The sequence below is a fragment of the Lontra canadensis genome, unplaced genomic scaffold, assembly GCF_010015895.1.
Source record: "Lontra canadensis isolate GAN:19392208 unplaced genomic scaffold, GSC_riverotter_1.0 scaffold17, whole genome shotgun sequence".
Classification (NCBI taxonomy): Eukaryota; Metazoa; Chordata; class Mammalia; order Carnivora; family Mustelidae; genus Lontra; species Lontra canadensis.
In genome coordinates this window covers 13,560,463-13,573,955 of record NW_022631011.1, presented here as the reverse complement: position 1 = coordinate 13,573,955, position 13,493 = coordinate 13,560,463, and the positions used below count along the sequence as shown (strand labels likewise).

Sequence of the window (13,493 nt, the reverse complement as noted above, 5' to 3'; positions counted from 1 at the left end):
TCTACCATACTATTGCTTATTTTCTCAGTTCAAATTAAAAAAAAAAAGAAAGAAAGAAAGAAAGAAAGCTCATTTTTCCACTGTGGAATTCAGCCATGTAGTGGATAATCCTTAGCAGGGCCTACAACTTCCTGATTGATTTCAACAACCCTTCCCACCCAAGCCCTGGCCACACACACTTTCTTTCAGTTTCTGGAAGGTACCAAATTCTTCTCTGCCTGGTGCTCATGGGCACTCTCTACCGCACCCCGTGCTTTCCCTGGGTGACTGCCTGGCCTTCCTGCAGACCCATCACTCTGGATAGCTCATCTTCAAGACTGCTTTGTAAAGAAACTCTTTTTTGGTCTCCCCAGGGAGGTTGCAAGACTCTGGGATACGTTACCTCACAGAAGTTTGCTAATCCGCAGCATGTATTACCAGTCTGATTGATTTGTGCAATTCTTTATTCTTTTTCCTTACACTGTAAACTGCACAAAGTCAGCAATGCGTTTTGTCCTGTTTGACTCTGCATCTCAGAACCTAGCTCAGGGCTTGGTGGATGATAGGTTTATGTTCAGTACAAACGTGGGCGGGGGATAGCTCACAGCAGGACTTCTTGTGGCTGTATACTGCAACGCATTGTCCGGAGTGCCCACTGGGGGGGGGGGCGTGGAGGGTGCAGTCATAGGCATGGATTCAGAAGAGCCCGCCTTGCTTCTCAGGTTCACTGCCAGTTCCAATTATATTGAAAATTAAGATGATTTTACAAGGAATGCAGCTATATTTTCATCTCCTCCTATTGGAACAGCAGACTGTCCCCTTTGAACTCTGACACTTCTGAAACTCCTGCATTATCTAGCTTAAGGACAGAGTTTTTAATAAAACATCTTAATTAACTCAGATTACAAATATGTAATTGCTGAACTGAGTTGAATTATAGGAGTGAAGATACATGATTGGCCTTTTTCTTTTCCTTGGGGAAACAGTCTTTTTTGTTTCTTTTAAGGACTGGCTTTTCTCTTTTCAATGGAACACCATCGATAACCTTGTAAACTATATTAGTTGTGTATGTAGTGACTTAAATGCTTCTAAATTTGTACTTCTTTGTACAACAGATAATTGAACACCTACTCTCCAGGCTCTAAAATTTCCTTGCCCATCTTCCTGTACTGCTTGTCCTCTTTTTCTTTCTTTTTCAGATGGTTTTATTTTTAATAATTTCTTTGAGTTCCCATATTTCCTTGTATTTCCCTTACTGCTGCTTTTTCTTCTTTTTTCACTTCCCTATAATTTATTTTCTCTCTTTGCATCATAAACATTCACTATTTTTATTTCCTCACGATTGTAGGCTTTTTCTAGTAACTTTCTGCTTTAATTCTAATGTTGCCAACAGTTCTAACCATATTTTCATTAATATTATTTGTGGCTAGATAGGCCGTTTTAATATTCACAGTGAAATAGATATATTCACTGTTTCTTCTATGCTACAACTGAAGGTTCTTCCTCTGGTTAGCTCGTGCTCCTGCCCATATCATAATAGTGTTGTGTGTGGGGTATTCTTTTTTAAAAGAAATCATCATTAGTAATTCGTGCATCATGAATTATCTTGGAAGTTAATGGAAAGGACATAACAGTGAATATATTTTCTGAAATTCTAAGTGAATTACAGAAGGTATAAACATTTATGGCATAACAATTGTTAAAATGACTTTCTTGAAACAAAATATAAACAATAAATTTCCAATTAGAGTAACCTTATTTTATGTTATGAGAGTATACAGGTATTTTTATAATTTTGGCTTCTACCTGTTGTATTTATCATCTGTAAGTTTCACCAACGTGAAGGGCTTTCTATTGTCCTCCCAGAAACAAAGCTGATACCATTCTAGTATTCCACCAGTGCACAGAAATCGAGGGGGAAAAAAAATCTCTTGGTTTAAATTCAAGCTTCTAGGCTTTGTTTTTGTTTTTTTTTTTGTTTGTTTGTTTGTTTTATTTTCACAATTATTTTCCATAGTTAAATTGAGAGTTCTTATTTGTATTGATTTATTTAAAATATATTGGCTCAACATATTTTTAGTAAGTTAATTTTGTGGCGAAAAAATCTCAGCAACCCCATTATATAGCCTCTTAATCTCAGAACTAATAATTAAGTATGGTAGACCAATGGCAAAGAATTTTGGCTTTCCAAAATATTCCTCTCACTCCTTTTGTTCCGGTGGGTTTGAAGAAGCATTAGAAAGTTGTCTCTTTTAATCTCTTCTGTGATGTGGTAAAACAAAGATACGGAAGTTGTAGATTTGAGTATGCTTTCTGTATAAGCCATATCTATTAAATACACTTACAACCAGGGAGGATTCTTCAGGGATGACGACAGACTCCCAACTCAATCCCATCCATATAATTAGACAAATTATTTATCTTCCCTGAACCTCAATTTTCTAATATTTAAAAAGAAGAGAAAAATGTTAGAAGGACTAGAATATGTAAGTAAGTAATATGTCAAGCTCATAGAAGTCACTCAACAGTGACAGTTACTATTGTGGTTGGTAAACAACACTGTATGTGTGTCGATCATCTTTAAAATAACCTCCATTTTTATTTCAACTTTGGCTTTGTCAATTCACACTTAACTGACCAAATCCTAAGTGTCCACCTCAATTATACTTAAGACCAATATTAATTCAAACTGAACTCACATTTCTAGATCAAGTTCAGGCACGTGATCTACTGAGGGAGACGGACACCTAAACCAAACCTACAACAGCAGGAGTGTTCCTCCAGAAGTTACTCATTTTGGAGAAGGCAGGGAGGTACTACAGATTGTACTCAGTCCAGCTAACTCACTTGGAAGTCAGGAGTCCTGACAACACATACCCTTTGATCAAAGCAGCTGGAGATATGGGATGGCATTTAGAAAAATAATTGTTCATGTGTTCATTTATGTGTTTTGATTAGTCTGCTGGACATGTGTCTGTCAATCTTAGCAATGTGTTAAATATACCTGACTAATTTCCTACTAGAAATCATTAAAATATCATACAAGTGATATTTAAACCTCTTCTGAATAATGACCAATCTGTGTTAGTTGGTTTTCTTTATTGTACACTTGAAAAAAATGAGCAGCTCGTTCACTTTTTAAATCAATTACTCTTTACTTTCCTGAGATAGCTATTTAAATTCTTAAGCCTTAAAATGTAAATTTGAGATTCTAATTTGGAGTTGGTAGAATTATCGAGACTTGTATTCTTTCCAAGCACAGGCAGGAAGATCAATGGGGTTCTTCCCACTAGAATAAGGACAGAATTTTGTGTCCATTTTGCTCATTGATATATCCCAAGTGCCTAGGACAGGGGTTGGCAAACTAGGACTCACAAAACAAATCTGGGATGCCTCCTGTTTATGTATATGCCCTCCTTCCTGAATGTTTTTTACATTTTCAAATGGTGGGGAAAAAAATCAAAAGGAGAAGAATATTTCATGACATGTGAAAATTATACAAAATTTCAGTGCCCGTAACTGATGTCCTGTTATAACACAGCCATGCCCATTCATTTACGTATTGTCCTCTTTTTGTGCCACAAGGGAAGACTGGAGTAGTTTTAACAAATATTGTGTGATTTCTAAAGCCAAAAAGAATTACTATTTGGTATTTTACAGGAAAAAAATTCTGACTCCAGGCCTAGAATAAATACCCTTCCTTAACTTCTTTTAAAGTCAGACACATTAATATTTAACCCTCACAAAGTTTCTTTCCAAAAGGATAGCCTTAAGTCTATATATAATACTAAGGACGATCACTAGATCATATCCTAGCACAGAGAGGCTCATAGCAAGAAGCGGAAAACTGTGGATGAGAACATAGACTCCAGAGCCACAGTGCCCAGGCTCACTTTGGTTCTAACCCTAAGTAACTGTGCAACCATGGGCAACATGCTTAACTTCTCTGTGTACCAGTTTTTCCATCTATAGAATGAGGCCAATGCTGGCACTCATCCATTAGGGCTGTTTGACCATTAAATAAGTTAATATTTGTAAAATGCTTAGAAGATCCTCTGGTATAAAGTAGCTGTTGTAAATAAAGTGATGTATTTTTTTACTGCATTTTTAAGTTAAGAAAATAGAGATACTTGGAAATTGGCTAAGGTAATGAGTGAACCTCAACATGTTCATAAATACGGAAAAAATACAAGATATGAATTAAAATTTGAACATGTCTACTTTTGTCAGTAAATCCTCTAAGCCAATACAACACATTAATATCTGCTCTAATTGCCTTTTGATTGTAGGATATAACTATTTGGCTCCCATACCTGTGATATAATTTTGTAATCAATGGTCCTGTTTCACATAATAAACAAATTGTATTCTGAATGGTTGGGTAACTTCTGATACAAAAATCTAACTACCTAACAACTTCTAATCTGAGGGTATCAAATTGATATAAAGGGAAGTAACAATTTAGAGAATACATGGATACAAGATTAGTTTGCTTTGCTAAGGTTGTTATTCAGGCCTTAGGAAGAGAACTGATAGAAAATATAGTCCTACATTTAAAGAAACACTTTCTAAGCACCAAAGCCAGGAATCAAAACTGTGTATTAGGAAATTTAATGGATTTTTAATCATTACAAGTCATTTTAGCCAATAGATAGTTGTGCTCCTGATGTTTAAGTAGATTTTTAAATTAATTTATATGAAATCTTTAAATAGACTCTTTTAGAGAGTGAAATCTTTATAAGGTAGCCTGCTTTCTTCTGTAAAATATAATCTCTGGAAAACTACACTTCAGTATAGGACTGTACATGGGACTGTAATAGCTGGTTGTTAAATGTTTTAAAAAATATGATTATTTTCACCAATGCTTTTCTATTACAGGTGTGTTCTTGTAGAAGCTTCCGTGGATTTTTGTTATGTGCAATCGAGGAGCATATTGGTGAAGTGCAACACTGAAGCTTTCTTATTTTATAATCTCAATGCTTTCAACTTTCAATAAGCATTTATTTAACTGCTATGTTATGTGAGATGCGATGAAAATGTAAGAAAGAAGTTAATGAATCCAGGCCAAATTGACTTATTTGAACAACTACTAAATTATGCACTAAAGTTTTAAAAAATACAAATAAAAAAGAAACTTCTGGAGTTGTTTAGGCTAAACTTAGACTGTATGTCTTCTGATATTTACTTATTAATGTACTAAACATTGCATATGATGTCACTTACTAAATCAAATTTTCATGCTTTAGAAGCCTTTAAAAATGACTCTTCCAGAAACTTTTTCAAGAACTTATTTCTTAAGTTTTATATTTTTTGCAATAAAACAAAAAGAAAATAAGAAATAAGACTTCGGATGTCTTAATTTTTGTCTCCTTAAGTCCTTTTCTCTTAAATTAGTTATGCATATATTTGAATATAAGATAGTACGTCTTTTATTTTTAATTTATTGTTCTTATGCTTAATTTGCTAAAATAAAACATGAATCTAAGCAAAAATGGCATACTCAGAAAGACTAAGGCAACTAGAGCAAAAATTAAATATTAATTTGGGTATTTATAAAGTCTTCAGGCTTGGGTTGCTTTATTTTTCTAGATGTAATAAAAATTCAAAATTACTTAATAATCTTCAAAAATATTTAAAATATTGTTACTACATTAAAGCCCTACTTTCTACAGATGACCATGTATTCTTAAACAAATAAATTCTTTTTGAAGTGATTCTATTTCCTTATGTTTTGTACTTTTTCCAACAGATTAATCAATTTTAATTTTTCAACTCCTTGCCTAAATTTGAGGACTCCTTTCATGTTTAGAGTTTAACACTATAGGTGGATAAAAAGTAATATATACAATGACTCTCCATTCAGTTGTCTTCAACGAAAGTGATGCATTTGCATAAGCAATTGTTTAGTACATTAATCCTTCTGTTAAACTACATGTAAGTCTGAGAGAACATTTTTATATTCTGCTGATGCTGTAATAAATGAGCCAACATAATACTATTGGTTACAACTTCCAGCATTTTTGTCTACAATAAAGTTAAGATCTTGGTGGTTAGTCTTACATTCTTCCTGCAAATTAAAATTGGAGTACTGTAATTAGTCCCCCCCAAATTAAATTGCCACAGCTACCAATAATGGAACAAAAGCTAAATTATATTACTTTGAGATCAACAACAGGTTCAGATGAACTGTTTTCTTCCGTGTATCTTCTGCTTTTAAAGAAAAATACAGTTTTCTTCCTACCGCAGAAGTATCAGATTCCTGCAGCATCCATGACACTTGTAAGCATTTAGTGGTCAGACGCCACTACATATCCTTCAAATGATATGGCCCAGTGAAGCTGGAAGGTGTCATCACCGAGCCAGGCAGCCTGGTATCTCAGCCATCCACCAGGACAGAACCAGCAGGCCCCAGCTGGTATGCGGAATCCAGACAAAAGTGGAAAATGGATTTTGCATTTTGAAAGTCAACCGTTCTAATACTGAGCCCTAGAACGTACTTATTAAGCACAAGTACATTGAGGGCTTCAGAAATTCTTTATAAGATCAAATTTGTAATGCTCATACCCCAAAATCACTCTTAAAACAAGTTAAGCCTTAATCTTATTATCCCTCTGGGTTTCTGAGTTTCTATTAGATTTTACATGTTTTCAAAAATACAAATAAATGTATGTTCAGGACTATAACTGTGTTGTTTGAATTCCTGAATATGTATATATATTCCTGAATATGTATAATATATGCTAAGTTAAGTATACTCGTAAGTTATTTGAAAGTGATAAAAGTTAAGAACAGAATATTAATCACCAGTGCCCATTGGCGTGGTGACATTTGCCCACTACACTAAGTTTCGATCTTTAGGCAAATGAAAAACTCTTACAAAATAAAAGCACATTCCATGTTCTTCTTCACACCTGGACTCCTGTGCTCACTATTCAACACACAAGGGATTGAATTCTTGCTTGTGCTATTGTCCTACTGTCATTTATTGACACAATTCATTAACTCATCTCTCACAAAAGAGTACAAAATCAACTTAGAAGGTTTCTAAGTCTAAGGTTTCCCATAACTCTGTGGGCCTCACCTGAACACCAGTGCTGTACAGAATATCTTCCTTTTCTTACATTTCTACCTGGGTCTAGTAGAAACATCATGACTAAAAAATAAATATTTAATTCCACAAAGCTGCATGAAATGGCCCCCCTTCCCCACTTTAGACATCCTTCTGAATGGGAAAATGCCATGATGGATTTTTAAACCATGTAACACTCCAGTGGATTAGGCTGGGGTAGCCTGGCATCTGAAATCGTGATGTTTTATCATGAGACACTGAGAAGATACTGCTTCTCTTTTTTAAAAAGAGAAAGAAACGCTCTGCTAGGGCTCATTAAAAGGGGTTTTAAGATTGGACCCAATAAAACAGGACTGTCGATTCCAAAGTTTAAAAAAAAAATCTGTCACATTTTAAAAAGTCATCATTTCCCTCTCCCCTCTGACATGAAACCCTATTTGCAGCACACACAGACACATTCCAGAGAGCGACAGCAAGTCCCCAACTTCTTTGTGACTTCAGAGCTGGCACAAGGACCTAACTGGAGAGGCAGAAGACTCCCCTCCTCCCAGTTTTCAGCAGCGCTCCCCTTCGAGCTGGGAGCTGCTAGGCATGATTCACTCTGACACCCTGAAACCTCTTGCTTTGCTCCCTTTTAAAAGTGAAAAAGAAAGGCTTTCCACAAGACAGAAAGTTTGCCTGGGTCTGTGATGCCAGAATTTCCGATAGTGGCCCTAATAGACAAAAGGTTTGGGAGCTCTAACTTCCAAAGGGAGCAGCAGACTCAGTAGTCACTAAACACAACAACAACAACAACAACAACAACAACAACAACAACAACAGACCTTGAGTGCCTGACAGAAAGAATGAAAGCTCTCCTCGTGGAGCGTCGCCAGGGCGTTCCTGCTCACCCAAGGCAGGAAAGAGGTGGAGTGGGGTGGGACTTGTCATTGCAGAATCCTTTTCCTCAAGGAAGTTCATTTTGAGATTTGGAGGGAGGACTGCTTAGAGAAGGTTCCCGAGCGGCACTGGGAACTGCCCCGGCCTTTGGCCCCACCTGCCTGTCAGTTTCAGCCCCTATTTCTCGCTCTGGGGATGTTGGGAACGTGGGCTTTCCAGCGCTCAGGGATGCTGTTAGGCCACTTTCCTGTTGACCTTTCGGAGACTCCGAAATCAACTTTCCCCACACAGTCTGAATTGTTTGTTTGCGTTTGTTTTCAGCTCGCCAGAGCCTCCCGCGCAGTCCACCCCTCTCCCCACTCCTCTCTGCCCCCCCCCCCTCCCCCCGGCCTTTCCTGCCCCCCCCCCCGCCAACCCCCGCCCTCCTCTTTGTTGTCTCCTACCTGCTGGCCAGGCTCTGCCTGCAGTGCTGCCTGAAGGGCATCAGGTGGTAGTTCATGGCGTCCAGCAGCAGCTTCTGGCAGACCGGGTCGGTGCGCATGAAATCCACTGACTGGACCCGCTCCACCAGCTCCGGGGCCGGGATGAGCGCGAAGCGGAGGCGCTTCATGAGGTCGGGCGCGTACTGCATGCGGGTCTCGCGGTCGTGCTCCAGCCACAGCACGGACATCTGGAAGAGCGCCAGCTCCGACTCCACGGGGGGCGGCAACGAGTCCAGCAGGGCGCGCATCTCCTCGAAGTTGAGCAGCAGCACATCCTCCACCAGGTACTTGTTGGCCAGCTTCTTGGTCTCCTCCAGGCCGTGCAGCGCAGCGATCTTGCACACCTGCTTGTAGTTCTGTACGGAGATCTGGTCGTTGAGGAACTGCACGCAGAGCTTGGTGACCTGGGGGATGTGCAAGATCTTGCTGACCGACAGCACCTCCTCCACCGTGTCCAGGGAGAGGGTCACGTTGGCCGTGTAGAGGTACTCGAGCACCAGGCGCAGCCCGATGGACGAACAGCCCTGCAGCACCAGGTTGTTGATGGCCCGAGGACTGGTCAGCAGCTTGTCGTCGGGGGAGGAGGAAGGAGTCCCGGGCTCCTCCTGCGGCGGCGGCTGCTGCTGCTGTGGCGGCTGCTGCTGCGGCTGCTGCTGCTGCTGCTGGTCCTTGGGGGCCCCCAGGCCGTCCTGGCCGCCGACCCCTCCCCCGAGAGGGGGGTGGCTGGAGAAGAGCGATCGGAAGTACTGCGAGCAGGAGGCCAGCACGGCCTTGTGGCAGTGGAACTGCTGGCCCTGGGCCGTCAGGGTCACGTCGCAAAACAGCTGCTTCCTCCACAGCAGGTTGAGGCCGTGCAGCAGGTTGTCGCTGTGGCTGGGGTCGAAGGTGGAGGTCCTGTCCCCGGATCTGGACATGGCGAGCTGACTCGGCGCACCTGGCTTTAAACCCTCCTCCAACCTGGCAGACGGGTGGGGGATGGGAGGGAGGGGTGAAGGGTAGTGGAGGGGGTGGGGTGTGGTCGGGGTGGGGAAGGGTGTGGAGGGGAGGGGAGGGCGAAGAACAACAATCAGTGTTCAGCTTGGCTCCTGCCCAGCGCGCCCCAGGACCCCGACCCTAGGAGTAAGGTCTGAAGGCGCTGAATCCGTGAGCGCCACCAAAAGGGCCCAGTCTGGGGTCGGGGCGCCGGTTCAGCTCCGTGCTACTCCTCTCGCCACCGCCCACACACTTCGCCCCTCACTTTCCTAAAACCACCCTGGCTCGGCTCTTGGCAGCGACAGGGGTGGCAGCAGCGACGGCAAAGTGGCGGCGGAGGCCGAGACACCTCGTGGGCTTGTGTCCATGCCGGGCCTGAGAAAGGGAAAGGCCAGGGAGTGGGGAGCCAGGGCTTCCCGGAGAGCGCAGAGGCGACCGTCGGCAGAGGTTCCAGGTCAACTTGTGCCTGCAGCTTTGCTTTTCGCAGTTGGTCCAGTTTGGGGGGTAGGAAAGGGGACCCGACAAGCGTGCGGGTGGGCGATTCTTAGCTCTCCAAAAGCTGGGAACCCCTTCGATTATCCGTGCTGCCCCGAGAAACTCCTAGGCTAATAGTCTGAGGTAGCAGATAAAGCCCTTTCTTCTCCCGGGAAAGTGCAGTGGAGCGCGGTGAGGACCAGCTCAGTGGACTCGGCAGAGGCGGGAGCTGTCCTTATCAATTCTAGCTCATTTCCCTCACCCCGGCCCTGCCTGCTTGCCTGCTTCGCAAACTGTTGGCTTCCCCGTCACCACTCAGTTTTGCTAATTTTCCAGAGACGCCTTTAAACCTGGCAGGAGAATCCTTTCGACCCCCCACCCCCGACCCCCTCTCTCCCGCCCCCCGCATTTCAAAGCGCGGAAGTTCAGACGTGTATCTCCCCTTCTCTCGCGGGGTGGCACCGGGGAGACGAGGAGGGAGGAAGTGGGGCCACTGGGGTGGATTTAGAGCAGGACCCCAGAGGCCCGGAGGGATTCACGTGAAAGGTTCTGTCTCCAAGGCACCAGGAACAGTGGCTTTAACTCCAGTAACTGTGAGAAGTTCAAGTTAACTGGCAGGTGTTGGGGGAGGGGGTGGGGGCTGTCCACTGGAGGGGGGAGGGGTAGGTTCCGTGCAGGGTGTCTGCATCCCACCCAGCATCTCCGCGTGAAGCCTCAGCTTCCCCACGAGCCCCTCGGTAAAACCCCCAGCGACCCCCCACTCGGGCACCCCCACTCCCCTGGCCCTGGAACTACTTCTGTAAAAAAAGTCTGAACCGCCCGCATCTAGGCGGAGGACGGCAGGATGGGGGGGAGGCTAGGCGAAATCGATACGCCAGGTCCTTAACCTGTAATTGCACCTTCCAGGGCCGAGCAGAAAGGGACCCTCTGCCCACATCCCGCCCGCGCGCCCGCCCGCCCGGGAGAGCCGCCGCCGCCGCCGCCGCCGCCGCCGCTCGGCTCCGAGGGATCCCGCCGGACCTGCCCCTTCCACTGCGGCTCACTCTGCCCTGCCTGGCGCCAGTCCTGGATCGCCGGTTTCCTATTTATACCACACTGGGCTCCTCTCGACTCACTTTACCATCCTGTTCCAGGTGGACCCTAACCTCCCTCGAGCTCCCTCCCTCGGCAGGACCCCCTCCCCCACCGGCCCCCAAAGATCTGGGTTTCCTGAAACATCTCCCAGAGTCTCTCCCTTTAAGTGGACCCGGTCATACCTCTCTCTCGCTTTCCCCGCTTCGTTGTCTCGCTCCCCCCCCCCCCATCTTTTCCTGTTCCCCTTCCTTCTTGTTCTCCTCCTTTGCCTTTCCCCCTCATCTGCTTATTTCTTGCAATAGGAGTTTTATTCTTTATGAGCGTTTGCCAGGCAACTAACCGCCCCCCCCCCAAGACTCCCTCCCCATCCCTTCCCCCGCCAACAACCCAAAAGACAGAACAAAATACACGCAAGGCAGACACAAGGCCAGAAACTTACCTGCTTTCAACCAGCTGCAAAGTCAAGGCTCACTTAAGCTCCCCCCCAAAAATCAATTGTCCTTCCTTTTTAAAGGTTTGCTCTCTCCTTGGGAGGGGGAAAACACCTTCTGGTTCCCAACTCCAGGCAGTCACTCTTTACAATTTATTTTGTCGTACATCATTTGATCACCATGAATTAGCAACAGCAAGAAAATGTAGGAGAGGGAGAAAAGAGAGAAAGAGAGAGGGAGAGAGAGGGAGAGAGAGGGAGAGAGAGAGAGGGAGCAGAGCTTTCTGCAAGAGAAGAAGAAGAAAAAATGTACGTGTGACAAATTATGCTACCAAGAAACAACACATCATTATCCTTGGGCCTGGGGCTCAGTGAGTCGTAACGAGAGTAATAGGAAATCCACGGTTGGGGAGAGAAACGGTCGTGCTTGGCCAGTAGAGAGAGACCATACAGGGGGATGGATGCTGGAGAGACTCGCAAAATTATGGCTCAAGGCTATTGTAAAAATTGTCGAGCGTAAATGACTGCGATTTCCAACATCTTTGGAAGAAAGAAGGGGAAAAAGCGAGCCCCCCCTCCCTCCCTCTCCCTCTCTCTCCCTCTCTCTTCTCTCTCTCTATAAAGAACCGTCAAGTTTTAGTGCGCATTGCTAATTAGTCAATTTCTCTCTGCCTTCACAGGCTGGCGACTTCGCTGCTGAGCTGAAACTGCTAATTTCTGTGACCAGCTTTTTTCTTAGCTGTGATCTGGATGAATGAGTAGCTGTCTCACAGAGATGACAAAAATAAACTCTAATCCCCCCCCAAATTTCCACTACATCTTTCTCATGCATAGATTTATGATCTGCAAGCGCTCTGTGCAATATGCAAACTTTTTGTGTGTGTCTGTATATATGCTGTTGTTTCCAGATTTCACTACATTGGTATGCTGCTTCCTCCCCCCACACCATGAAATGCAGAAAACGCCTGATCTCAAAGTATGCCAAGATGCCACTTTCTAGTGTCTTGGTATTTGGGGTTTGAGTCTAATTTGGAAGACACTAGCCCTTGCCTAAAAGGTGAGTGGCTGAGTGTACAAACTGGGGGTGGGGGAATTAGAGCTGGTAGAGGGAACAGAGGACAGCCCTTTGCTTTACATCTGTTTCCCTGCACTATTCAAGCCTTGTGATCTTGTTGGAAAATATATTTTCCCTATCATTTTGTCTGGTTAAACAACCATCTCCAAACTCCTATGTCAGCTCTTCAACAGATACGGGTTCAGAAGTCATATTTTTATTTAATTGAAAGATGATCATATTGTCAGCTTTGTCTTTCAATTAAGAGTCTTTGATTTGCAGGAGCTAGAATCAAGTGATAGGAAATCCAGCTGCAATTTCACAAATGTCACCTTTAAACTTTGGACTTCATCTGATATATAAGGATGACCACATAAAGCTCACGTTTTTGACCCTGCTTAGCATGCAAAATGAACCCCCAAACGATTCTGGAATTTTCACTGTACCAAAGATTCATGTGCATTTTGGTAGAGGACATGTTCTCTGGACTTATCTCATGATGTATTGCGCCCTTACATTTATAGCCCTACATTTCGGTTGTCAATGGGGGTTGGAGGTGTCCAAGAAAGAAAGAAAGAAAAAAAGCAAAAAAAGGAAGACATGCCCTTGAATAAAATGAACATGAAAGAAAGCTGGACATGAGTTAAATTGAGTTTTCTTTGCTATTAAATATATGAATATGATTCATTCTAATTTATATGTGCTCTGATCAGTAAACTTATTAAAATACACATCAGGGCACCACTGAAAGGCTGTCTTCTCACCTTCCCTTTTGATTTGTGAGATATGGAAAGACACCTGCTTAAGAGAGGGGAAGAAAACTGAAAATTCTTTGGTTTAGAAATAGGGAATTCCCCATTTAGAATAATAAACATTAACATGCATGTGGGATATTTGCTCTTAAATAAATGAAGAAGGATTGAACTGAAGCATTTACTCTTCACAAAGGCCCTTCTCTATCAAGGTCCTAGGTTATCTGAGAGTAAGATACCTTATTCAGATCTTGCAGAGATGCTGCATTTCACATTTCATATTTATAACACAAAGCTCAAATACATGGTAAAATAATAGAAAAGGATT

At 43.2% G+C, this 13,493-nt stretch overlaps 2 protein-coding genes across 3 annotated transcripts in view; one reads left to right on the top strand and one right to left on the bottom strand.

The window, feature by feature from the left end:
• The window catches only part of KLHL14 (kelch like family member 14), a 96,198-nt gene extending 86,467 nt beyond the window's left edge, over positions 1-9,731 (bottom strand). Inside the window, exons 1-2 of one of the 2 annotated variants that reach the window (XM_032859675.1) lie at positions 9,647-9,731; positions 8,371-9,366 (exon numbers count right to left, since the gene is read on the bottom strand). In XM_032859675.1, the coding sequence (XP_032715566.1) occupies positions 8,371-9,323 (953 nt within the window). In that variant the 5' untranslated portion in view covers positions 9,324-9,366; positions 9,647-9,731. Of the gene's footprint in view, positions 1-8,370; positions 9,410-9,646 lie in introns of those variants that run through there. The other variant, XM_032859676.1, reaches the window with a different exon arrangement.
• Positions 9,732-9,747: 16 nt separating this feature from the next.
• LOC116868837 lies at positions 9,748-13,048 on the top strand. Its single transcript, XM_032859445.1, has 3 exons — positions 9,748-9,867; positions 10,104-10,448; positions 10,762-13,048. Exons 1-3 carry the CDS (start codon positions 9,748-9,750, stop codon positions 11,266-11,268), a joined length of 972 nt encoding a protein of 323 aa, XP_032715336.1. The 3' UTR covers positions 11,269-13,048.
• Positions 13,049-13,493: the final 445 nt, after the last annotated feature.

Bases quoted from the DNA above. Each gene is read 5' to 3' on its own strand.
- LOC116868837 (XM_032859445.1), top strand. From the start codon at position 9,748: ATGCCGGGCCTGAGAAAGGGAAAGGCCAGGGAGTGGGGAGCCAGGGCT. The intron at 9,868-10,103 runs GTTGGTCCAGTT...TATCAATTCTAG, and splicing joins CTGCAGCTTTGCTTTTCGCA to CTCATTTCCCTCACCCCGGC. The intron at 10,449-10,761 runs GTGAGAAGTTCA...TGCACCTTCCAG, and splicing joins TGGCTTTAACTCCAGTAACT to GGCCGAGCAGAAAGGGACCC.